Source organism: Oreochromis niloticus, linkage group LG17 (genome assembly GCF_001858045.2).
Source record: "Oreochromis niloticus isolate F11D_XX linkage group LG17, O_niloticus_UMD_NMBU, whole genome shotgun sequence".
NCBI classification, from domain to species: Eukaryota; Metazoa; Chordata; class Actinopteri; order Cichliformes; family Cichlidae; genus Oreochromis; species Oreochromis niloticus.
Genome location: NC_031981.2, coordinates 2,403,453 through 2,429,029, shown reverse-complemented (window position 1 = coordinate 2,429,029; position 25,577 = coordinate 2,403,453). Strand labels below are relative to the sequence as shown.

At 41.8% G+C, this 25,577-nt stretch overlaps 2 protein-coding genes across 6 annotated transcripts in view; both read left to right on the top strand.

Moving 5' to 3' along the window:
- Positions 1–285: 285 nt before the first annotated feature.
- pdcb (phosducin b) lies at positions 286–10,249 on the top strand. 3 transcript variants are annotated; one of them, XM_003445053.5, is made up of 7 exons: positions 286–1,394; positions 2,353–2,510; positions 5,922–6,092; positions 6,945–7,017; positions 7,176–7,237; positions 8,553–8,701; positions 8,885–10,249. In XM_003445053.5, exons 5-7 carry the CDS (start codon positions 7,192–7,194, stop codon positions 9,398–9,400), a joined length of 711 nt encoding a protein of 236 aa, XP_003445101.1. In that variant the 5' UTR covers positions 286–1,394; positions 2,353–2,510; positions 5,922–6,092; positions 6,945–7,017; positions 7,176–7,191; the 3' UTR covers positions 9,401–10,249. The 3 variants fall into 3 exon arrangements, with proteins under 3 accessions (XP_003445101.1, XP_005451905.1, XP_003445102.1); XM_005451848.4 differs by lacking the exons at positions 286–1,394; positions 2,353–2,510 and having other exon boundaries at positions 2,829–6,092; positions 6,945–7,002; XM_003445054.5 differs by lacking the exons at positions 286–1,394; positions 2,353–2,510; positions 6,945–7,017 and having other exon boundaries at positions 2,829–6,092.
- Positions 10,250–16,082: 5,833 nt separating this feature from the next.
- Positions 16,083–25,577, top strand: part of tprb (translocated promoter region b, nuclear basket protein) — a 25,051-nt gene continuing 15,556 nt past the window's right edge. For 2 of the 3 annotated variants that reach the window (XM_013271273.3, XM_005451851.4), the window contains exons 1-25: positions 16,120–16,270; positions 16,641–16,745; positions 16,854–16,927; positions 17,496–17,592; positions 17,705–17,808; positions 17,925–18,089; positions 18,321–18,413; positions 18,533–18,613; positions 18,957–19,044; positions 19,170–19,310; positions 19,473–19,576; positions 19,736–19,933; positions 20,078–20,185; positions 20,302–20,528; positions 20,636–20,799; positions 21,184–21,326; positions 21,549–21,697; positions 21,829–21,991; positions 22,109–22,243; positions 22,334–22,474; positions 22,596–22,764; positions 23,201–23,367; positions 23,644–23,796; positions 23,896–24,012; positions 24,218–24,421. In XM_013271273.3, the coding sequence (XP_013126727.1) occupies positions 16,120–16,270; positions 16,641–16,745; positions 16,854–16,927; positions 17,496–17,592; positions 17,705–17,808; positions 17,925–18,089; positions 18,321–18,413; positions 18,533–18,613; positions 18,957–19,044; positions 19,170–19,310; positions 19,473–19,576; positions 19,736–19,933; positions 20,078–20,185; positions 20,302–20,528; positions 20,636–20,799; positions 21,184–21,326; positions 21,549–21,697; positions 21,829–21,991; positions 22,109–22,243; positions 22,334–22,474; positions 22,596–22,764; positions 23,201–23,367; positions 23,644–23,796; positions 23,896–24,012; positions 24,218–24,421 (3,441 nt within the window). Of the gene's footprint in view, positions 16,271–16,640; positions 16,746–16,853; positions 16,928–17,495; positions 17,593–17,704; positions 17,809–17,924; positions 18,090–18,320; positions 18,414–18,532; positions 18,614–18,956; positions 19,045–19,169; positions 19,311–19,472; positions 19,577–19,735; positions 19,934–20,077; positions 20,186–20,301; positions 20,529–20,635; positions 20,800–21,183; positions 21,327–21,548; positions 21,698–21,828; positions 21,992–22,108; positions 22,244–22,333; positions 22,475–22,595; positions 22,765–23,200; positions 23,368–23,643; positions 23,797–23,895; positions 24,013–24,217; positions 24,422–25,577 lie in introns of all 3 variants that reach the window. The other variant, XM_005451850.4, reaches the window with a different exon arrangement.

Here is a 25,577-nt window from a genome sequence, read left to right as displayed (position 1 = left end):
CTTAGAGACAGGGTGAGGAGTTCGGCCATCTGGGAGGGGCTCAGAGTAGAGCTGCTGCTCCTCTGCATCGAAAGGAGCCAGTTGAAGTGGTTCGGGCATCTGACAAGGATTCCTCCTGGGCGCCTCCTGGGCGCCTCCTGGGTGACATGTTCTGGGCATGCACTGGAAGGAGGCCCGGGGCGGACCCAGGACATTACATCTCTCAGCTGGCCTGGGAATGTCTTGGTGTTCCCCTGGACTAGCTGGAGGAGGTGCCTGGGGAGAGGGAGGTCTGGGCTTCTTCTCCGCTTAGGCTGCTCCCTCCGCGACCGGGCCCCAGATAAGCGGAATAAGATGGATGGATGTATAGGTATAGCTATACATAGTTACAACTATACGTCCTATAAGTTATAACTAATTAGACAGGCAGAAAGCCTTTTTTTTTTACAAGTAAAGTCGAAGCGGTTTGTGAAAAGGAGATCATCATTCACAGCAAAGCTAAACTTCTGACCTCGGTATGAAAAATGGAGGAAAAACCTCTGGACTATGAGCAAACAATACCTAATTAAGAATCGCCTGACGCATGTTCAGTGTCTCATCTTTTTTGTTTTTTTTACTCACCATCATGGAGCCAGATGAGACAGCCGGTAACAGCCAGTTTGTGATATCTCTTCAACTGGAAATGAAAGTTCCTGACTCAGCGGAGTGGATTTTTTTGTGCCTCAAGTAAAGCAACGCTGGACTTTCAGACTTTCTCCTAACCACGTAATAGCCCACAGCTGTCATAATATTGGAAGACTGCTAGGAATGACCGCATCACACCAAGAAGACAAACTAGGTCTAATCGCGGTCAGGGGAAACTTACAGAACCATAAATGTTTTGCTTTTTTTACAGACCAAAAAGCAATAAAACACCCAAAGGTTTGCTATTGTGGAGCAGAGTAAAATATATACTTTTTAATAGATTACTTTTAATTATAATATAAACATTTATCACGAGTTAAAATGTTTTAGATTAAGAAGGTTGTTAGAAATGGCAGCAGGCACTTGGCACTTGACTTAAACTTGTGTCAAGACCTAAAAACAGCAGAGTAAATCAAACTTCTCTTTCAAGAACAAATCTGTCATTGTCCCCTTTCTAGCTGATGAAAACATCATTTTTGCTGTAAATATTTAAATGGCCGATAGCCTCGGGAAAAGCCGTTGCTTCCTTCCTATCTCAGGAATGCAAACATGACTGAGTAACCTGAGTAATATGCAGGTAGAGGGACTCCTTTCTCCTGCCCACAGGACCGGACACAAGAGAGATCTCTTACATCTATTACATAAAACCAGCAACACTCCACACCTTCATGTTGCTCTTCATGCCTCAGTGATACGTAAAGACCATGTTACTGGGAAACCGCAGCATAAAGGTATGTAAAGCATTAGCTGAAACCTACTGCGGTGGGAGAGGCAAGATGACGCATACGATCGTTTTGTTTACTCCTGGTCTCTATTTTATTATTTTCCCACCTGCCACTGAAACCTAAAAGCAGCAATCTGACGTGCCTTTTAAATGACCCGGCGCCTGACATGCTGGTAGATGTGAATGCGTATTTATAAACCAAACAAAAGCATGGTGGCTTTGGCGAGTCATGAAGAAATAAGGAGCCAGGATGTTTCTGGAGTTGAACTGTGAAGAGGCTGGGGGGTGCTTTTGTTAAATTTTCAACATTTTCATTGTTATTTTACCAAACCACAAAATCACAAAATACAAAATGCGAGAGGACTGGAGACAAATGTAGTCGATAAAATGGTATTCTGCATTAAATGCAAAAGAAATGATGTAAGGGTACGAGGCAAAGAAAATCTATGTTAAATAAGTGGGTGCATATGCAACTTTATGTGCAGCTGTATTTCAACCTATGGAGAAAAGTAGATTACATTATTTACTCTTCTAAGACTACGTCGTGAAGGAGAACCAGCTGTACTTAATGATTTGTCTGTGTCTTAAATACCATTTTCAAATATCAACAGAAACAGAAATACTCTTTCTGTTGGTCGCAAGTAAGAAATGCTGTGAGGAGTTCAGCTGGAGAACTGTGAAAAAAGCTAATGAGAGAAACTGTTTCCATCCTTTCAGTCTTTGAAAGTCAAATGAATTAGGATGAAGGCTGACCTCTAGCGTTCAAGAGCTGTCTCGGCTTGTCTTGACCTTTTACAGCCAAGGGAAGCGATCCAATTAACGATGATATAACAGAGCCACTTAATCGGGCATGTGCACAGTTAGATCCCTGGTAGTGTTCAACCACCTGCTCTTTTAGCCTCCCGTTTGATAAGTGAACTTTTTTATTTGTATTTCAGTATTTCATATTTTAATGTTACATTTAGACCATGGCATCAGGTCGCAATTAAGTGGAGTGGACGGTGGAGGAAACTTCAGTGGTACAAGCATGATGAAAGAATACATCGTAGCTTCCTGCTCAGTGATCCTATCTACTTCCTTTTCTATCCCTTTGAAGAAGTGAGGCTCCATAAGTATTAAAGAGGTTAGTATTACTTCTCAGTTGCAGTGAATAGATAGAAGAAAATAAACTGTAGAAAACTAAACAGAAGAAAGAAGAAGAGAAAAAACAATTTAACATAAACCAGTGACACACTCCGGGGCCTGATCAACCCTGGCAGGGCCTCCTTGGATGAGGCTGTCTGGTGATAATGGCCGAAACACCCGATGAATCCAAGGTCCACTGCTGACGATGTGTCCCAAATTTAATATGATAAGCTTGATCACATCTCTAATCCCTAAAACTAACCAAGGAAGAAAAATGGCAGATTAGCCTGGGTAAAACACAGAAAGTCGAGGCACACAACGATGTGTGCCGCTGCCTTTCCTCATAACAGCCATCCCTCAAGATTCTCTCCATTTAAATCAATGCATTATCAGGGACTGTAACATCTAGTCCTTTTACTGAATCTGATTCACTAACTGTCCTCCATCTGTCCCCATCTTCTCGACACACTCTCTTCACTCGTACAGTCCTGTTCTCCTTCATTAGTATCTACCCTCACTTTCAGCCTTTGTCACTTCTTACTTTGCTGTACATCTGGCCTCCCATCACCTACTTTAATCATCTCCCTGATGATCCCACTTTTTCTTCACTAACCTCTTTCTTTGAATCATTTCCTATACTTGCTCATTCATCTGGTAACTCTTACCACCCAGAGCCTGTCTCGGCATCACGCTTAACTCAACATTCCTCCTTCTTCTGCTTCCAACATTTAATCCTTGCCCCCACCTTCGCTCGCTGCCTTTTCTCGACTTCCAAAGCCGTCATACAGACTGCTATCCGATGCTGCCTACATCTACATCTACATCCTCCCCAGAGAGCAACCTGCTCTCTCCTGTCGCTTTCAGTTTGCACTTCCTGACTAAGTTGTAGTCCACCAGTGTGCACCTCCCTACTCTCCTCTGTCACCCCGTCTGTCACAGCTATCGCTTTGGTTTTCACAAAATCCACGACCACCATTTCTCTCCCTAGCACCATACTTACCCAACAGCCCCTCATCACCACTGTTCCCTTCACCTACACGTTCATTAAAGTCTTCTGATCCAGTCTACCAGTCAACCATGATCCAGTCTAGTTACCCCTACTCCATTTCTACATCTACGCCATGATGAACAACTTGACTCCACCTCCAGAGCTCCCACCCTTGCTTCTCTTCCACCTGGTCTCCTGCACACACACCTTATCTACCTTCCTCTTCTCCATCATATCAGCCAGGTCTCTCCCTTTACCAGTCGTAGTCCCTGCATTTAAAGCCTCTAGTCTAACCTCCACACTCCCGCTTTTCTTTCCTTCTCTGCCTCTGAATCTTCTTCCATTACTCTTATTTTGTCTTCAGTCAACAGTAACACCTTCTAATGTGGGCCAACAACATCAGATGCAGTCATTGTTAACTCTTCCCCAGCCGATCCAGTATGGAAATCCTAATCTTCCGTGATGTATTTGGCAAAGATTTTCCACCAGATGCCCTTCCTGACAAAACCCTCCACATTTATCCAGGCTTGGACCCGGAGCTAGCAGTACACTGGCAGTAAACTATTATGTTAGCCATTATACCAACAATGAGAAGATCCATTTGGGTAATTTGTATCTTCATTATTAAATGAGAAAAAACACTAATACATATAAGGTTTGCAGTAGGCTGTGTGACCTTGTGCTCATTTCAAGAATTCAACTGAAAGAACATTTTCTCACAAAAGCCACTAAAAAAACACTTAAAAAAAACTTGCACAGTTGTTGGTGTTAAAGATAGTCACTGCTCTTTTTTTAGAACCTTCAGATAGATAGATAGCTGCTGCTGACAGACAGTTTTAGCACAAAAGGTGCAAAATATTCAGCCGAATTCCACTGTAAGCAACCCGGGCTTATCAAGTGACTGAGAATAATGGAACCCCACCTGACATGCATGCTCTGTGTGCCTAAATAAAAAAGTCCAGTAATCCCTTAAGCCAATAAAGACAGGACACAGACGCAGAGACGAAGGACAGAAGTCAAACACGCTCGTGTGGGCGTGGAGAGCATTTGCCCTTCCTAAATGCGCTGCAGTGATTCAGCACTCAGAAAACGGAAAGCTTACAGTGATGCATGAAGGCGAAGAGTGCGAAGAGGTGATTCTTTCTCGCACGGAAGATTGCGAAACTATAAAATTTGAAAGGTGCAGTACCTGCATTTATGTTGCTCTGAAGGCAAACAAACAACCTCAGTTTGCTGTGAAGATAATGATATTCAGATGCTTTGGGCAGATGAGCAAAGTTCAACTGCAATGGAAAGTAAATGTGTTTACTAAAATAATGTTTACCATTTCTACGTCACTGTGTGTCACCAGTTTACTGCGTAATGTTGTTGTTTAAGGATCAGTAACAAGCACTCGTATTTGGGAAAATATAAAAACTCGAAGGGATAAAATTTTGCTTTATTATCCATATAAACGTCCTTCTGATTAGTTATTGACTCTTTTAATATTGAGGAACAGCTGTGTACATTCTTAAACCAAAGGAAATCTCGTCTTCCTCTTTTGCCACTTAAAAGCAGAAATTCTTGAGCTGTGGAGACATGCAAGGAGACAACACGCATTACATTACAAAACTATAAGAAGAATTTAGGTTTTATAAGCTCGCACTGAACTCTTCGACTTTCACTCTGTCTTAACTTGAAGAACTTAATTACCTAACCACACACTTTTACAGTTGTCTTTGTTCTTACTACTTGTCTTTCTTAATATTCTCAGTATTTCTTACTTTGTTATAACCTGTGAATAAAACAGGATCAAGAATAGAGGCTTTTTAGTTGTTCACATTGTTTTTTGGGGGGGTTACCTCAAAATAAAATTTTACATAATTCTGAAACTTAACTACCAATCTACATGTGAGGGAAATCTAGGTTTTAGAAATGAGAAGCGACCACAGTGGGATTTTTGTGTGGAAAACGGTCGGGAAGCACATGACAAAGCGTATCACTAGATATTCCCCACCCTTAGCTAGCGGTGTTTTGTGTTTTGAAAGATTCCCATCATGTGTTTCGTGTGAAGCTCTATGCCTGGAAGAACTTTGAATTCCAGACAGGATCACTTTATTTGAAAGTTCATCTTGGGGATATGGTGCTTTTCCTCGAGTTAACTCTTAATGCGCTGTTCATTAAAAATGCAACACAGTGGCTTTTGTGTACTGCTCTTGAATAGGGATGGCTCTTATCAGCTGCCTGATCAAGTGATGCATTAAATGCGATATTGGGGGGGAAAAAAAGAAGCTTTTTAAAAAAGAAACTTTTTTCTTTCTGTTTTTTGTCATTCTCTCTCTTTCTCCATCGAGTGTAGTCAGGCCTTTATCAAGTCGAGTCTTCTAATTGCTGAGGTGAAATCCTCTTAGGATCTGCACTCTATTTCTGTTCGGTCTACAGGGTTGCTTTTGAAATCTCCATTAGACCAATTTCATTGGCTGGAATAGACACACGCATGCACGCAAAAACACACACCGTCCAGCAACAGATAGCTCAGTGAAGTGACCGAGTGGAGATCAGTGCAAGGTTATCTGCTGCTACAAAGGGAGGACCTCACTGTGACCGTGGGAGGTAAGACAACCTTTGTTAGTAATGCAGTAAAAACTCTAACAGGCGGGTTTAGAAATGTGAAGTTGCGTTTTGAACGAAATCATTTAAAGTATACGAGCTGTTTGGTCATTGTGTTTTGCTTACATACACAGACTTTGGGGCCCTTTTTATGTTTCATGTGTATAATTTACATTATGCTACCACGATATGTATCAGAGGGACTGTTTTTCTTTATTCTTGTTTAGTTTCTTCGATGACTTAAAGTAAAAGCTTCTGCGCAGAGCACAAACAAAGAGTTCATTCTGTCGGTGCTGAGTTTAGTCACGGGTCTGTGACTAACTGGAAGTCAAATGGTTACGAGACGTCTATTTCTCACTAACACACACAGAGAAAAAGACCTGAAATAATAATAATAAGTATAGGTTGTTTACCTAGCTCCATTTGCTAATGCTAGAGCTAATCACAGAAAATCACATCATGCGAACTGCGACTTAGACCTGCGGTCATAAAGATCATTCCCCCAGATGAGCATTGTGACTGCATACAGGAAGTAGGACTGCACTAACTGGAACCCTGGGGACAGATCATTTAATCCAATCAGATACTGGCTACAGCATAGGGGTGGATGTAGGCCAACCTACCTGTGCAAACAGCAGCATCACAGAGACATTAGGAAGCAGTGCGAAGGTCAAAAGTTTAGCAAGAAGGCAATTTTACTACTATTTGCACTAAGAATATATTTGCAATAAGAATATGCTAATGCATCTAAATGTGTAGCTTCTGTTGCACTCACACATCTGTTTTAATCACTAAATTTGCAGCATCACTGTGATTGTGTAATCTTGTGTTTATGATTGCGTTTCATGATTTTAGTGGCCACTTTCATCAGGTCATTCTTCAAGCAGTAGCTTTAAGGACTTACAGCAAGCACGTAAGTCTGCCGCAGGTCAGTAATCCTCTTAGACTGCATTCATTTAATTAAAAATCGCGGAAGTCACAGGATATCCAGTAGCAGTGACTCTAAATCTGTTGCAGTGACAACCAAAACATTATCTAAATCATTGATGGCGCCATGTCGGCGTTTTCTCGATTTTCATCCTCCAGCTAACCAACCAGGAAAATGTCTGAGCAACTGATTGACTTGGAAGAGACCGCGACCCACACAGGTGAGAAGACATGCCGTTTAAAACCTCACACAGCAACTCACACTTTGTGCTTATGGTGTTTTCACAAACACTATGAGATGGTTCACTGAGAAAATAGTTTGAAAAGAGTAAAAAAAGCAGAACAAAGTGTAAATCTGTAGAGTCTGGGCACTTCAACCCCACGTCCATGTCTTTGGGCTGTGGCTCAAACACAACCTAGCACAACTTCACGTGGGTTAGGGCGAGTTTGAGTCACATGATAAACAAGCATATATTTAGAAATTACTGTTTAAATTAAATCTCAAGCATGCATTTTAGTTGTCATAAACATTTTCAATCTACCATACGGACGATTCTATAAAACTGGGTCGTCTGTGTGTGTTAAACTGAAGTGAAGAAACAGAGGAAGAGTTTGCTGACACTCTTTCACATCTTTTTAAATAAAATTCTCTGTGGATGTGTTTTTATTGTTTGAGAATCAAAGCTCTAAACAGGCCAAACAGACGTCAACTTAAGAAAACACCAGCAATAAGAAAAACACTGCAAAAGCACACAAAACACAACGGAAATAGGAAAACAATGATTTCCAAAAGCACGAGGGAAGTATTTCTGGGGAGACAATAACCCGACGGACCAGTTGCAGGAACCAAGAATTGCGCTGGGAGACACTTAAACGAAGTGGAGGATCTGTCGGTTTTGTGAGGAAAGAAAAGATGAGAAAGGTGTCAGCCTGACTATTAGCCTAAAAGTCCGTCAATATAAGAATCATGATAAAACACACTTACCCAGCGTGTTTTGGTTCCTGCAACTGGTCCGTCGGGTTATTGTCTCCCCAGAAACACTTCCCCTGTGCTTTTGGAAATCTGTTTTTTCCTATTTCCGTTTTCGTTTTTCCTGTTTCCGTTGTGTTTTGTGTGCTTTTGCAGCTTTTTTTAAAAAAAAATTTGCAGACCGTTTGGCCTCTCAGGGCCACCGTACATCAGTGACCTGGAGGATTGTAAGAGGTTAACAGATGCTCTAATCTTCTTTTTATTATGCAACACTGAGGTAACTGGTACACTTCCTGAAAAAAGACACGCCTTATCCATAAGTGTGACCAGTGGTTTCAAAGCATAAATATATACGACATCACTGTTAAAACCAAGATTTTTATGACTACTGCTTTATAAAACCACAGCTCCCACATGCAGGACTGAGAGACATGAATTAAATCCTGTCTGTTGAAGCATCTGTCTTCCCACTCCTGTTTCGTTCTCGCCACTCTGCGTTCATAAATAGTTTAGCACAAACATTAGTAATTTCCCTGAACACAAACAACTATCTGCTTTCTCTGTAGGCCCCAAAGGGGTGATCAATGACTGGAGGAGGTTTAAGTTGGAGAGCATGGACCAAGAAAACTTGAATCCTGCAAAAAGGGAACTGCTGAGACAAATGTCATCCCCCAGCAGAGCAAAAGATACCTCCAGAGCAAACCTTAACCGCAAGGTATGACACAGCAGTTCCCACAGCACTAAACCAGTTCTTAACTCTGATGTGTAGGAAATTGTAGAAATTCTCTGAGTTATTTTAGAAAAATTTAGCCTCAAGCATCGAATGTTTGCCATTCGAAATGCTGCACATAAATATCAACCCAAAAATGTAACTACTGTTTTAATATATTTCCTTCAGATGAGTGTCCAAGAGTACGAACTGCTTAAGGAGGAGGATGAAGGATGTCTAAAGAGCTACAGAAAGCGGTGCATGCAAGAGATGCATGACAAGCTCAGCTTTGGGCCAAAGTTTGAAGGCGTGTATGACCTGGACAGTGGAGAGGCTTTCCTAGAAGTTATTGAAAAGGAGCATCACAGCACGGTTGTGGTTGTGCACATCTACAAGAATGGGATTAAAGGCTGCGAGGCACTCAACAGCTGCCTTGACTGCCTGGCCACTGAGTATCCCACCGTAAAGTTCTGCAGGATTGACGCCGTCGCCTCCGGTGCCGCCGAGCGCTTCTCGGATGAATATTTACCCACACTGCTCGTGTACAAAGCTGGAGAGCTACTGGGAAACTTCCTGTCCTGCACACAGCATCTAAATGAAGAATTCTTTGCTACTGACGTGGAGGGTTTCCTCAACAGCTACGGCCTGTTGCCAGAGAAAGAGCTGCCTCAGATGGAAGACGATGAAGAGAACGACATAGAGTAAATGAAGAGTTTGGCTGCTGATGAAGAACCGAAGGAAGAGAGATCTAAAAAAGACAGTTACATTAATATATGAAAATATTCCACTGGGTTTCAATAAATAGGCGAGCGTAACATCTCCACCAGCGCTCTAGTGTTTTGGGATTGTTATCTAAAGGAAAAAATTGACATCCGGTTGATGACGAAACATCAGTGACTCATATATGGGCGGATATGGGGGTGACAGTTACGGTAATGTGAGAAGAGCAGCTTTTATTAATAGAATATATATATAAGTATATATATTTAGAGAGAGAGAGAGAGAGAGAGCACAACTCCCCTCACCACTACCCTGATACAAGCCAAAACTGTAACATTGACTGCAACGCTGTATCTACTTGTAAAAATAATGATTAATAGGGTTTTTTTGTAGTTTTTATATTTGATTCGATTGAGGTTTACACAGGATGCTTGTAAAAAATCAGGGTTTGTACAAACAGACATCCCCAAATGTGTTACACGTGTATATTTGATGTATCCCTGGTGCTCTGAACATTTAAAAACAGAGGAAGTAAGAAAAAGATCAACTTTTCGCAGCTTCATTTTCATCACTTTGATCATAGATGGGTTCATTCATGTCTGCGCAGGTCATACTGTGAATTGGAAACAAATGGAGGGAGTCACAAAAAAGGAAAAGGTTAATGTTGGGGTGCCTGTGTGTAATCTTACCCCACAAAGTCATGGCTCAGCAAAGTGTCAACATTGTTGCATTTAAAGTTGCTCACATCAGGTTTCCCTTTAACCTTTGTATTAGTATTTAAGTAAACATACTCCTGTCAGTCATAATAACAATAATAATAAAAAATCGAATGTTTGCCATTGCATTTCATTCATACACGATATGGATTTTGCATTTGGATGGCAGGGTGAGAATGCTCACCACTGTGACCAGGAAGTAGCTGATGGAGTCCACAACATCTTGCATTAGTAGTTTCTGTTCTGGTGGTTATAAAGTAGAGAGTCCAGACTTTTTCGAATTTTAGAAATTGCACGTTCCCTTTGCGGCTCAAAGAGGAAGTAAAATTAGAATTTCAAATGAGTTTAAGCCTTCGGATAGAGCGAGGTTTTTCTCCATGTTCCATTCATACTTAGTAAAACTAAAATACACTAAAATTTCACACATTTTTTGAGTGTATATTGAACCTAAGCAGCAGAGGATCTCTTCAGAATTTGCCAGGAGGTGAAGCCAAGAATTTTACTCTGTCATCTGACGGCTTTTTTCTTTTTCCTTCACTCCCACCACCTCTGTCTACACTCCAGACACTAAAACCCTTTAGTTTAAGTGTCTGCACTTTGCGTAGATTAAAAGGCCTGGTGTAAATACTCTCGAGTTTAGTAACTCGTCTCGTTGAAGTGAAGTAAAATTTTCAAAAAGGGATCAGAAGAAGAAAGTTTTCAAAAGTTTGCATAAGGTTACAGAAGAAATCTAGTGTGCAGACGCATGCTGTCACATGTATAATAACTTCATCTGTATCGAAGCACAGACTTGACTCACCCGTGACCCCCTGAACTCTTGGCACGCCAAAACCACAAATTAATTTTTTATTTTCCTTTTCAGTGATGACTTGCAATAACCCACAATTTAATTTGGAGTGAGATAAATCAAACTGCCTGTAGGAAACAAGGTTTGTCATGAAGTAGATAATAGGATCTTATAAATTCTTATAGAAGGTAAGTGTTTTTGTGTTATTATGTGTGTATTTTCGAGACGCAGTTCGCCTCTTAAAGCTCAGCCAGCCTCCAGACAGAGATTTCCTCCATCTCGTCGGTAATTTATCATAACTATATTATCATATTTACTGTGTTTAACTTATAATCAAATCATTAAAACCACATTTTGGGAACAACACTTGAGAAAATAGAGAAGCTTTACAGAAATAAGACACATTTACGGGTCATGCTTCCATCTTCTCAAAAGGCCGTCCTTACTTTACTGCTTTTCTCTCTGTCTCTCACTACATTTATCATTTTCATTTATCAGACTTGTTTTTTAATCATCTGTCCACTGAGGATTCAACAATCTTCAGTCTGCCTTTTTAATTTTTCTAATGCAAAAGTAAAGTCACTGTTTCAAAAAGCCACTCGCATTTTTCTCTTTCAGGCTAAATATTAAGTCAGAACAGAGGACATCTGACACTAACTCTGACTGAAAAGCAGGAGCCTCGGACGTTATTGCTCAGGATATGACTGGTGTGCGTGTATCTGAAAGGGCGGCAGTTTTATGTGTTTCTAGGAAAGTTCATCCATGTGTGTTATCGTTTAATATTTAGTTCATTGCTGTTCAGTTTGTAAATGCGATGCTTCGGCTCTTTAAGGGTTCAACAAAAAGTTGAAGAGGTCCCCCGGAGGACTTACCCATGTCGTCAGAGTTATGCACTGATTCCTTTACCTTTGGACTATGAAGCTCTAATATGCTCACTAAGTGACACCACCGGTCCCAGTTACTGCAGTGTCGCACCAAACTGTCCTGAATGCACTCAAACACTAAAATGGTTTAACAGCAAACACCTTCTGTTCTTTTTTTCCTTCCAGTGTATTTTACTGATTTTATTGTTTTTAAAGGATGAGACTCATCTATGGACCAGTTTGTTGGTCTGGAGAATTTAGCGTTAACACAAAAAACAGACACAGCATATCTGCACAAACACTTCCTGCTAACTGTCAAGCACGGCGGTGGAGGGGTGATGAGTTGGGTTTGATTTGCAGCCAGGACTTGGGCACCTTGGAGTCACTGAATCATGTATGAAATCCTCTGTCCAATTTCAGATAAAAATTTTAGCTGAAACTGAATGTCACGACAGGACAAATGACCACAAGCACAGCAGCAATGACCATTTCAGACTCAAGACTTCAACACGGCTGAAACGCAGGGACCTCAGAGATCTGTGCACAAACAAATGCCCGTAGACCTTGCTGGTAAAGATGGTCCCACAACCTAATGTATCGTGGATGTATCAGGTCAGATTGTAACTTTAATTGAATTGGTAGGTTTCATGCTGTAAGGCAGGGGTGGGCAACTCCAGGCCTCGAGGGTTGGTGTCCCGCAGGTTTTAGATCTCACCCTGGGTCAGCACACCTGAATCACATGATTAGTTCATCACCAGGCCTCTGGAGAACTTCAGGACATGTTGAGGAGGTCATTTAGCCATTTAAATCAGCCGTTGGTTCAAGGACACATCTTAAACCTGCAGGACACCGGCACCGAGGCCTGGAGTTCCCTCACCCCTGCTGTAAGGCAAAAAAAAGGGTTAAATGTGACTAACAGGGGGTCACAATTTATTTGTTGTAGGTTTTGTAGCTTTAGTGATATAAAGATTTGGAAAAGCACGTCCAAGCTTATTTTTAAGCTTTCTGAGGTGAGGGGGGGTTGTGGCTTCCTTAGGGGGAAACTACATTAGTCTCTTATATAATTGCCTGTAAGAAGGATTTCTAATTACTCTTGAAGCGAGAGCTGCCAAACTGTTACACGCTTATAAATATTCCTCTTAGGATCTACATGTGTTCGCAATTCCACAGTAGCGCATCTCGCATGACTTGCATAGCCTCTAGCTGGTATTGCATCATTTTTACACCATAACGTCTCTATCAAAATCTTTTTTGATACTTTCCACAGAAGCCATTGGAGCAGAAAGTGGTTCGAGGTGCCCAAACACATCAGCAAGTCTCGACTAGACGACAACACTGTTTGCAAACAGGACAGCCATCGACTTCCCAATAACATGGTGCAATGTTTAAGTCACACTTTAGTCAATCTACAACCATCCATTTGTGGCTTTAGGGTACAAGTGAGTGCGGCAGAAGCCACAGTGAGTAATCTTGGAAGAGCTGAGGAAATTTCTTTTTAACGCCATTAAGAAATGAGAGGGTATATTTTACCTCGAGGCTTATCTGAAGGATCGGCCTCACATGAGCCGAGTTTCCTGAATAGCTTTGCCAAGTGAAGTCCAGAAAAACATTTACACAGATACAGTAAGTCTTTCCTCTTGGAAAAGACCCCATACATGACCTGACTCACCGCTGCACTCAAACAAATGTTTATCTCACTGTTTACCCCTGCTCCGACCACCTGATTACACCCCCATTCTGACATTTCGGTCCCCCCTTTGTTTATACTCCTTCGCTAATTGGAACACTTTTTTGTGCTTTTTTTATGTTTGGACTCTTGGAAAGCCCAGCTGTCGCGCTCTAGTTCACCCACATAAAAAACAGTTTAACTGAGGTGATGTCATGACACAGCAGGACACCCGGTTGGAAGCGCGCTTGACCAAATATGGACACCGGATGTTAGGGAGATGACATAACTGCGAGGCGTCCTCACTGCCTGTAAGAAAACCTATTTTAAGTAATGTTGTTTATATATGTTGTTAAGATCCTCGTGACTCATGAAGGTCAGCGATGAAGTGATGATGTGAGTATTGGGCCTGGTGAGCTTTCAGTACAAACAACGGGCAACTTTTTGAACGCGTGGAATAAAGTGCAATGCAATGCAACCGCCACAGCAACACAGCCTCACAGAACATGATTGTTGTTACCAAAACAAAGGTGGAGGGAGCAAACTTTTCAAAGAAATGGGGAAGAAAAGGATGGAGGACTCAGTGGAGGATGAGAATGAGTAACACAGCTGGAACGGCTGCAGAAAAATAAATTACAGTGCACAGGAGGCTCCCACCTCCTACGTTTGGGTTGGTCCTATTGAGGTTTCACACGCTAGGCTCACTTTACTGAATGAAAGGACCGAAACCTGAAAAAATGTCAAGGATGGGGTAAGAGATGAGTGGCTAGATTTCCAAAAGATTAACTTGCTGCAAAGTTCTTTTGAAGTACTCTCACCTTTGATGAATTTAAGTAAATGTACCCATAACCATGAATCACATCTGTTTAAATTCAAACACCACAGGCTGGAGTGTCCATGCTCCTAACTTTAATGCTGATGACAAGTCCTGACAACTGTCGGTATGGCTGACTCAGATTAAGAGGTTTTCACTGTAATGTTGCTGCAGCTTACTGTACGCGTTGGTATCCAGGCGTGACAGCAGACTGTCAGAAAATAGCTCCGCTGCCTGCAGCAAAAGTTTGCCATAAAACTTCTCATGTTCACGCTTTTGTCTCATGGAAGTCTCATTTTCATTATGAACCAACGAGCCACTGAGGTATTTGTCCAACTAGTCTCAACAGTTTCTGAATACCAACAAGGTTTATGTCACAAAGGGACACAGTAAAATGTCTGAAACTGAGACTTCTGAAGAAATTCCACCCAAGAGCACTAAGTGAAAGTGTAAGTGGCTGTGTAACAAAAGAAAGGAAAAAACACACAGCTACACACAAAAAATGCAAACATTCACACTTCAAGCTTTTACAATTAATTAAATGTGCTGTGTAATACGGAGCATGAAGCTATGAAGGGTGTACTGAAAGATAAGATTAGCTCTGGGGCTGAGAGACATCATTGCTTCTGTATGGAGCAAAGGAATCACGTTTATAAAGATATTCAAGTTATTATTGTAAATCCAAAAGGACACAAAGCAAAACTTGCATCATAATCGGCAGCTAGCTAGATCGATAGATATATAGATTACATGTACATTTTCCATATAATTTTGTTATATGAGTGAAATGTAAAACGTTAAATGTAATGGAATCTATTCAAATATAATCTTTACACATTCAGTTTCCACCTAAAACAAATTCCTTAATGATTAATTATGATTTTTTATTGATTTCATATGTTTCAGCTGCATTTTATTATCATTATTATTATCTATTTTAAAAATGTTGGCCCATGTTTCTAAGGGTCAACGATCATTTTTTAAGTGTAAAAGTTAAACACCTATCAAGACCCACACCTTTTTATAGATGCAAACAAAAATACAAACTGAACTTTATACAGGCTGCCTACATTCACATACCTACAGATATGCAAGCATACTAATAATAATGGAAAATAGTGATATCCAGTCAAGCAGTCAACGAATTAATTAACGAGCCAGTGTATCCTTTTATTCTTTCTGCACAGCACCACCCTCACTATCCTTTAATTATACTAAAGAGACTTTTAAAGGCAACTTTAGCCCTATATTGGCTAGTCCAATATAGTCAATATAGTCCAGTTGTCTTTAAGCCTTCTGCAAATATTTTTTTAATGCCTCATGAGATTTGATTTGATGATATCGGTCATAACGTTATAAACCTTTGATTTCAATATACATATATATATATATATATATATATATATATATACATAATAATAACAGATATTTGATACCCGAATATACTATACTTGCACACGCGTACTTACCATTGGCTTTGAAAACAATCTTTTCTACAGTCATCGGTACGTTGGTACTTACATTGACGTCGATTTAGTGTGTTTTGGCGCCATCTGCCGGCCGTCACTGGCTAGAGTATCTGTATCCCGTAAACACCAGAGGTCACGAGGACGATTTTTTAAAAACTTAGACCTAGTTGCTAACACACGGTTTAAACATCGTGGAAAGGAAAGCGGATTTTTTTTCGTTTGTTTGTTTTGTTGTTGTTGTTGTTTTTTAGTTTTGTTTTTACAGCTTAAGAATTATTTTCAAGCGAGGTTTGTTTAGGTTGACTGAAGCGCTACCTCGCGTAAAAGAAATACATTTCCCATAATGCTTCAAATTATCAACTGCGCCTGCTCGTCTTGCAGTCGGAAAAATGGCGGCACTCCTGCAACAGGAGTTGGAGGCTTCCGAACTAACGAAGCTACCAAAAACAATTCAAAGTAAACTCGAGAAAATTGTTTCGGATCTGCGGTATGAAATCGATTCATTAAAAGCCCAACACGAGCAATTCCGGGTTGACAGCGGTAAGTTATTCCCTGTTATCCTGATAGCTAGCCGTGCTAAAGTGTTTGGCTTTGCTTACAGTGCATGCATGCCTGTTTTAAACCGTGCAATGTTAAAGCTCAGAAGTTTACTTTGAACGTATTGAACATAATAACCGTTCTTTGTTCATTACTTCATTTGTCCGTCAGGGGCTTTAAAATGTTGATTAGAACTAACAGGCGATGAAACTGCGCTCTTCCAATAACAAGAATAAGACGCTAGCTAATGCTAGCACTAGTTAACCCTCTGAGCTAACCACTGCTTTTGATAGCAAAAAAGAAGTAAATAAAGCAAGAAGGGGATGATTTTATCTTCTTGTCTTACCTGTTTGTGTTTACCTTCTTGTTACAGAGCAACAGTTCTTCGAAAAAGTTAAACAGCTTTCCCAATGTCAAGAAGAATTTCTGTCTCACACTCAAGAACATCTTAAACTCAAAGATGAGTTTAACAGACTTGGTGAGAATAATAAATTTAGGTTTTCTAATCGGACTCGGACTGATTCCACTTATGACTCCACAATGTTGACCTTTATTCTTTCCGCTGACTTTCATTTTTTTGCTGAAGGAGAGGAACTCCAAAGTGTTCGCGAGAAGAACCGAGAATACGAATCTGCACAACAGAGGTTGTCATCAGAGCAGGTAGGGAATCCGAAAATCACTGATAACCGCTTTGTTTTAAAAAATGTTTCTAACTGAGTTTAGTCTATCGGGAACTAGAGTGGTCATATGTCCTCTGGAGCCTGAGCATTTATTATTGCTGTCGGTGTAAGGTTCAGAGTAATTATGAACAGTTATAGAACAATCAGGCGTTTTTTAGCAAGAATATTTGTAAAAACTGTATGTATGGCAGGTGATCAAATTAAACATAACAATAGAAAAAGGTTTAACACAGTTTGACACCCAAGATTTAAATCCTCCTTGCGCTTATGCCATAACTTCCACGTTCAATATGAAAGGAGCCAATTCCTTCATTTTCATTAATAACACTGGATTGACCAATCAGATCTCTTAACGTGACCAGCCCCTCCCCCTACCGTCCTTTTGCACTCATGCACCTTGTAGAAGTTTCTTGATAATGAAAATATAAGTGTATAAAGGGAATGTATGCATCATTGAACTGCTTTGGATGCTTTAAGGATTTAAGATGTGCTTAATTTGTAAGTATTATAACACTAAGCACTCTGTTTAAATTAATGCATTTGTTTAGACTTTGCTGTCCAAAGCCAAAGATGAACTGGAGGCAGAAAAGCGAGAACTTGTGCGAACACTGGAGAGGAGATCCTTAGAAGTGGAGAACTTAAATGGTATGAAAAGATAAATTAATTATTTTTATATAACTTCATATGTATTGCATGTATATTTGTAAATGTAAACTCTCACCTCTACATAACAAAGTCATTTCTTTTGCTCTTCCAGATGACCTGAGGCAACTCAATGATAAGTTGGTGGAAGTGAACTCGTCAAAGATGACCCTGCAGATGAAGTTGGATGATCTCGAGGCAGCTGAAGTCAACATCAAAGTGAGTTGATATTTTCATGTAGATTTAATATCTTAACACCACCTGCGAGAGAAAGTTGTTTTCTGTTTTCCGTGGTTATCAGCAGATCACTGACTGAAGTTGTGATCATTTTCTAGTATAAGGAGAAACGAATGGAACAAGAGAAAGAGCTGCTGCACAGCCAAACAGCTTGGTTTAACGAGGAGCTGAAGGCCAAGAGTGAGGAACTGCTGTCCCTGTCCCGGCAGAAGGGTAACGAGATCCTGGAGCTGAAGTGTTCCCTGGAGAATAAAGAAGATGAGGCACGTCCTTTGTTGTTTTGGGGTTTTTTTGTTTTGTTTTTGTTTTTCTTTGAGATGTTGATGTCTGAAGAAGTTTGTCGAGCTAGCTCTGACTCAGAGATTACTTGTCTTGGTTTGTTACTTTGATCTCAGTGCTCATTGTGCCTTGAATGTGGACACTTCTTTATTTTGAGATGGGTTAGATCCTTATTTGACTTGTCATCTGATGCCATTTGTCTTTGTGATTTCTAGATGAAAAAACTCCAAGATCAAGTGACCAGTCTGAAGACATCAAACGAGAACCTTCAGAAACAAAACGAGGACATGATCAGCAAACTCAAAGAAGTATGTCTGTTTCCAGACAGTCATTCCTTTTTAATCAAACCCTTTGGTATTATGTAAACGTACATTATGATGAAGGCACTCGGAGTGAAAATGAATGGTTGGATTTTAACTTGTTTTAGGCCAAGGAGCAACACACCAGCATGGAGGAGAAGTTCCGAAATGAGCTCAATGCCAACATTAAGCTTTGCAATTTATACAAGGTATGTACACGTGCAAAATGAAACCATGTGGTGTGGTACTCTGCACTGCTGGACCATTATTTCCTGGTTTGCATTAGTAAATTATTACGTTACGTTATGATTGTAGCGCCCGTGATCAACAACTTCTATATTTGTTGCCAGAATCTTATTGTTTGTGTGTTTCTAGGCTAAATAAAATTGTTATAGGGAACTTGTGATTTTAAAAACTTGAACTTTGAGTGTTTACATATTTAATTAAAATGACAGTGGTTAAGCTTTATGTTTGTAAATGAAATGAATCCCTGCATGTATTTGCACGGCTTCTTTCCCAGTGTTTGTTATACTTCATCGTTTATTCTGGCAGGGAGCAGCTGCAGATTCTGAGGCCAAAAGCAAAGAGCTGAGTCAGGCGGTGGAGGAGCTGCACAAGCTGCTGAAAGATGCCGGTGAAGGTAAAAGGCTTGTCTGTAATCGTGTTTTCTATCCTAGAAGGACAGAAGATGTTCAGTTTGTTTGCTCGTGTAGTTGCAGGTTGTTGGGATTTTAGAGTCTTTGTTTTTTCTTCCCTCCATGACAGCCAATAAGGCTCTTGAGGATAAGTTGCAGGAAATGAATGGCGTCACAGACAAAACTGTCGGCGAGTTAAAGGACAGGATTCAGGGCCTTGAGAAGGAGCTGGACAATGCCAATGAACTGCTGTCAAGTTCCAAACTTAGAGGTCAGTTGGGTTGATTTTTATTCCTGTTTTCATTTCGTTGACATGCTGATTATTTGTAGGCAATGCAAAATTAATTTTCTGGAACTTCAGCCAAGCCTTGTGTGGATTTATTTTTTTAATTTTTTTTAATGTGATCAGTTGAATTTCTCTTCGTCTGTCCAGGCCCTGTTGCTACAACATCCATTCTGACAGAAGAGCAAATGACAACAATGTCTCCAACAGCCGCTGCTGTATCCAAGATAAAACCTGGTATGAAGCTGACTGAGGTGCGTACAGCTCAGGTGTAAGACTCAAATTGCTGACTTCATTACAGATTTCATTAGACTCTAGAATTGTGTGACTTGCTTGTTCGAATTTCTTACCGACGTGTGTTGAACTAACAACAAGATGTTTGATTGTTATTTTGACACGAGTCATGTCTTCAGTTGTATACAGCATACGTGGAGAGCCAAGAGCAGCTGCAGTTGGAGCGGTTGGAGAACAAGCGAGTCAACAAGTATCTGGATGACATTGTGCAGGAAGTGGAAGCAAAAGCCCCCATCCTGAAAAGGCAGAGGGACGAGCATGAGCGCATGCAGAAGTCAGTGGCCAGCCTTTCTGCCAAGCTGGAGCAGGCTGTTAAGGTTTGTAATGGAGACGCGTTGTTTGCACGATCAAATAGGTTTTGGCTTCTTTTTAATTGACAAGAAAACCATAAACAGTGACTGCTAATAACGTCTGTGTTTGAAACAAGCAACGCTCGAGCTTTCAGTTCATGTTTTTTGCAGGAGGTTCACCGCCTGCAGAACGAGGCTGATGAGGCCAACAAGCGCTCCTCGGTCCTGGAAAGAGACAATCAGAGATTTGAGCTTCAGCTCGCTGACATGGCTCAGCAGGTGGGTTCATACTTTTCTTTATGTGTGGATAAACTTTGTTAGTCTTCAAAATAATGACAGAAATAATCAAATCACTCAAATAAAATTTCTCTACTACCCCTTATCGTTTCTTCTAGGTTCGTGTGCTGCTGATTGAGCTCGAAGAAGCTCGTGGAAACCACGTGATTCACGAGGAGGAGGTGAGCTCTGCTGATGTCAGCAGCACGTCAGAGGTGATCAGTCAACACTTGGTGACTTTCCGTAGTGTGGAGGAGCTTCAGAAGCAGAACCAGCGTCTTCTTGCGGCCCTCAGAGATCTCAGTGAAGCCCAGGAGAAGGAGGAGTTTGAGGCTACCGGCAATAAGTATATTACAATGTTTACTGACTTTTTTCCTTTCTTATTTAGCCAGAATTTTGCATCTGACCTAAAATATTATCTCACCTTTTTTTCCCCACAATGAACTGTCTCAGGCACGGGGAGCTGGAGCAGAGTTTGGAGAAGGCCCAGGCTGAGTTGGAGTCTTTGAGAGAGCAACGCAGCCAGCAGATAAAGATGACCGAGTCCATTGTGAGGCAGAGGGACATGTACCGAGTCTTACTGGCTCAGGCGACCGGAGTCAACTTCCCACAACAAGGTAACGCAGAACGTGAACACTGCATCTTTAGAACCATAAGTGAATAGTTATTATAGAATTCAATACACTAATTTCACAGCAGTTTTACACGTTACACTGAATTTTAATATTTCAATATTTGATGGAGTTTGCATGTTGTCCCCATGTCTGCGTGGGTTCTCTCTGGCTTCCTCCCAAAGTGCAAAGACATGCAGTTAGTGGGGTTAGGTTAAGTGGCAACTCTAAATTGCCAATAGGTGTGATTGTGAGTGCGAATCGAATGTCTGTGTCTGTGTTAGCGCTGTGACAGACTGACGACCTGTCCAGGGTCTGCGCTGCCTCTCCGTGACCCTGAAAAGGATAAGCAGAAGAGGATGGATGAATATTTGATTGTTTATCCTCCAGGTACACCAACTGAAGATTTCTCCCTGACGTCTACCCCACGTCGTTCCCCCGCGGCCACTCCCACCGCAGGAACGCCCACTGCTCTTGTTTCCATGGCCACAGAGTCTACTGAGGCGTTGGAGGCCAAGGCGGCTCTGCGACAGGTGAGCTAAATTTGCCTCACAAGACTGAAACTGAATATATTTATTTTTCAGTATCAGGACCTACTTTTAAGCACGTTGCTCGTGGCCCCCAGATGGCACAGTGCCCACATAAAGACAGTTTTAGGTCTCTCTGAATCACAGACAGCGGTGCAGTGTGGTTATTGGCACAGTGTGGTTATTTACCTCTATCAAAGTAAATAAAATGTCTGGTTTCTTCTGCAGTTGCAGGACGTCTTCTCCGCCTATAAGAAGGAGCGCGCGGAGAGCGAGAAGGCAGTGACCGAACAGAACGAGAAACTCCAAGAACAGCTCTCTGAGCTCCGCTCCCAGAATGCCAAGATATCCACACAGCTAGAGTTTGCCTCCAAAAGGTAATTTTTTGGAGGGGGGGGTTGTAGCAGGAACAGAACTTGTGAACATTTCAGGGGAAATATCCACTGTTAAAATCAAACATTTAATCACAAGGACATCAGTCAGTGACGTCAGCTTTTTACGCTCTCAGGTATGAGATGCTGCAGGACAATGTTGAGGGCTACAGGAAAGAGATTGCTTCACTGAGAGAGAAAGGACAGAAGATGGAGGCTGCCACACAAAAGCTTGAGCAGACCGTCCACACGTTGAATGAGGATCTTAAAGAGTCCAAGGAGAAACTCGCCATGGCTGAGGTTTGTCCCTTATCCAGTGTCATATTTGTGCTTCGGATCACTTTGGAGTTGGAAGTGTCCCTGCTCCAGGATATCCCGAGACACGTACTGTAAACTTTATCTCATCCACCTTTTCAGGGCCGTGCTGAGAACTTGCGTAAGGAGAGAGACATGCTGAAGCTGGTCGAGTCCCGGCTGAATCAGGAGAAAGAGACGATTCTGAGCCAGCAACAGAGCCAAAACCTGCTGCTGACCAACCTCCAGGCTATTCAGGTAATCTGAGGTTATTTTTGTTTTCTATCAGAGTCTGTCTGTCACATCTTCACATAAACAAAAGTAACGTTACATTTTCTTTTCTTTTAGGCCACTCTTGAGCGCTCTGAGGTTGACACACGTCAGCGTCTGAACAGCCAGTTAGAGAAACAGGAGCGAGAGATCTCCCAGCTACAGAAGAGGCTTGAACAAGAAGTGGAGCAGCGCCACCTGCTCACCAGAAACCAGGAAGTAGGCATCCAATAAAACTGTTTCTATCATCTTTTGTAGTGAGCACTTAGATAGTGGTCAACTCAGGCCAGAGAAGGATGCAGATATAGTGCTAATGATTTTCTTTTTTTCATATGCACAGATCCAATTAATGGATGCAAAGAGGCAGTTGGAGACACAAGTCGCCTTACACCAAAAAACAAAGGAACAACTTAATGCCGCCGAGTCTGAGCTCAACACCCTCAGGATGCAGCAAGGCAGCATCGAAGGGCGCCACATCCTGAGCTCCCCGTCCACGCCGATCGGCAGAGGTCGGCATTAAATGTTTACAGACAGAAGAAGTTAAACTAACATTCACAGTAAAATCCAGACACGCACAAACCTAAATTCTCTGTATTTTGTCGGGATGTCATGAAATACCACGAGGTATGTTTAACGTCGTCATTCTTTCGGATGCTGCGTTCTAGTTTTAATGTTGGAGATGGAAATAAATTGCTCAGATTTCCCAGATGTTCCAGTTGGCTGAACCACTTTTATCTGAACTTTTAAAAGCCTGAATGTTGCACTGGATTCGGTTTATTTGAGATATTTGAGTCTAGTAAAATGTCTAAAACCACACTTCTTTGAAAATCTGTGGGAATTTAAGCACAGATTCTTCAAAATGAATTGGTATATTTTTATTAGTGCACATTTGCGTCCCCCTGTCTTATCACACTCTGACTTCCAAAATGCTTGACTCGCTTGCAGGCCTGCCTGGTTCAGATCAAGACAGAGAGGACCTACGAGGCCGCCTGCAGCTTGCTGAAACGCGGGTTGAAGAGCTTGCAGAGAGCCTCCGAGCAGCCACATCCAGCATGGAGCAGTACAGAGCGATGGCTCAGAGCCTCGAGGAATCGCTGGAGAACGAGAAACAGGTTGGTGGCTCGATCGTGAAACAACCTCCGAACCTCAGCTCATAAAACACCCAAATAGGACAAAAAATATGAAAGTGGAAAAAATTCAGTCTGTTACTGTATGAAAGTTAAAAAGTAGCCACAAGGCAACTCAATAATATTTATTATTGGTGTACACAATGATCAGGATTGAGATCATCTCAACAATTGTCAATTTGGCACTTTAAGTTTAAAACAAATGTAAAAAAAAAAAAAATTTCTGAATTTAATGTGATTTGTGTAATTTGTAACAACCAGGTGACGGAGCAGGCGCGCTCATCCATTGAAGGCCGTATGAAGGAGGCTGAGGAGCAACGCTGCAGACTCGAAGAGAAGCTTCTGCAAGCGGAGAAAGAAAAGCAAGACATAGAGGAGCAGAAGAAGAGTGTCCTGGCTGTTCTGGAGGAACAAGTACGAAATCCTTGTTATAACCAGGCAAAAGAGAAAAATGTTAACATGTTTACTTGTTTCTATGACATGAAAATGTTTTGTTTTGTTTGTTTGTGTTAGATAAATGACCTGAAGAGAAGTCTTAGCAGTGTCCAGGCAGACCACCAGGCAGCGCTACAGCAGGTTGCAGTCACCGAAGCCCAAAAACAGCAAGCTGTTAAGGACTGCCAAGATCAGGTAAGCAGTCATAATACAATATTACATGGAGGAAAATAATACAAGTGTGGAATATTCTGGTTTAAGGTCACTTAATGCAGGTAAAAATCAAAAATATGAATTAATTTGTGGGGGGAAGGAAAAAATTTGAAATCTGAATTCAAAGAAAATGTTGAGAAACTCTGATATGCAGAGATTGACTCCAAACCTTCTTTCTCTCTTCAAGGTTAAACTGGCAGCTGAAGCTCAAGATAAATATGAGAAGGAGATGATGCTGCACGCAGCAGACGTGGAAGCCCTGCAGGCAGCTAAGGCCCAGGCCCTGCAGGCTGCAGAGCTCAAACACCAGCTGGAGGAGAGAGAGCAGAGGATCAGTGCTGAGTTACTGGAGGCCAGAGTGTCATGGGAGGAGCAAGAGAAGATCCTCAAGGTTTGAGATGATGAGATAGCCTTTATTTGTCAGTTGCAGGTCTTTTGCCCACAACCGAGATGACAGACCTTGCCAACCGTACATACAATACACAAACATCACATTGGGGAGACAGGTCAGGCTAGGTAGCGAGGAAAAAAACATCGAAATGTGTAACACAAAAGGATAATACAGGAATGCACAGATATCAACACACCATAGCACAATAAACACAGACAAGCAACATGGGAAAGAGTTCCAGTGTGTACATCTGATCTGGGACCGCTGCAATCTTTCGACTGCGCCTCCAACTGACCCGATGTCCACATCAGAGGGGAGGTAAGCGTTGGAGGTGGCGTTGGATCCGGGGTAGGGAGGGTGATGCGTCGGTGAGTGCTTATCAGTATCAGTATATGTATGTGTGTGCGTGTCCAGAGTTCAGCTGAGACAGTGTCCTTCGCCCTGCCAGGCTAAGTAAACAGTCTTCCAGCCAACCCAGGTGGCCTTGCATGGAATGGGAAGGAACAGTCTCAACAAAGTCGTTATCAGGGAGTTTTGTTCAGCTCCAGCCTTGCAGCTGGCACCAAAGGGGTCTCCGCATAAGTGATGTTATTTTTTTACTTTAGTGCGAACAGCTCGTATGAATTTCAAAGCAGTTCTACAGTCCAACACTGGTCTCTCAATCTCCCATTGGAGAGCCGCGAGCTTCGCCATACTTGCGTTCTGTGATGTTGTCACTTCTTGTGCTCAAGGAGCCAATTTCTGAGAACTCACGGCAGTGTGCCTCCCCGAGATGTCTCCATTTTTGCGCCTAGAGATGTTATTCCGGGCTAGCCCTTCTGAGATGTCTCCAGTCTGCAGTCAGAGATCTTATTCTGAGTATTCACAGCAGCCGTAGCCTCTCCAAGATCTTATCCGTGCTGACTCAATGAGCCCATTTTGAGAAACTCACGCCTCTCCCATCGTTCCGATCCCAGCGGGCAGCCTTGTGGGGGTTTGAACAGCCGGTTCCGCTTTCTTAATTCTTCGATAAGTCAGGGCCAAGCCAGCTCCGATCAGCCAGAACCCTGTTACCATGGTTCCGAATAGGTAGATATCTTCACCACTCAGGCTCACCCAAGCCCAGACTTCTCGTTGAGAAAGGGGTGTCAATTGCATTTAGGGACCAGTTGATCCA

Bases quoted from the DNA above. Each gene is read 5' to 3' on its own strand.
- pdcb (XM_003445053.5), top strand. From the start codon at position 7,192: ATGTCTGAGCAACTGATTGACTTGGAAGAGACCGCGACCCACACAG. The intron at 7,238-8,552 runs GTGAGAAGACAT...CTTTCTCTGTAG, and splicing joins AGAGACCGCGACCCACACAG to GCCCCAAAGGGGTGATCAAT. The intron at 8,702-8,884 runs GTATGACACAGC...TATTTCCTTCAG, and splicing joins GAGCAAACCTTAACCGCAAG to ATGAGTGTCCAAGAGTACGA.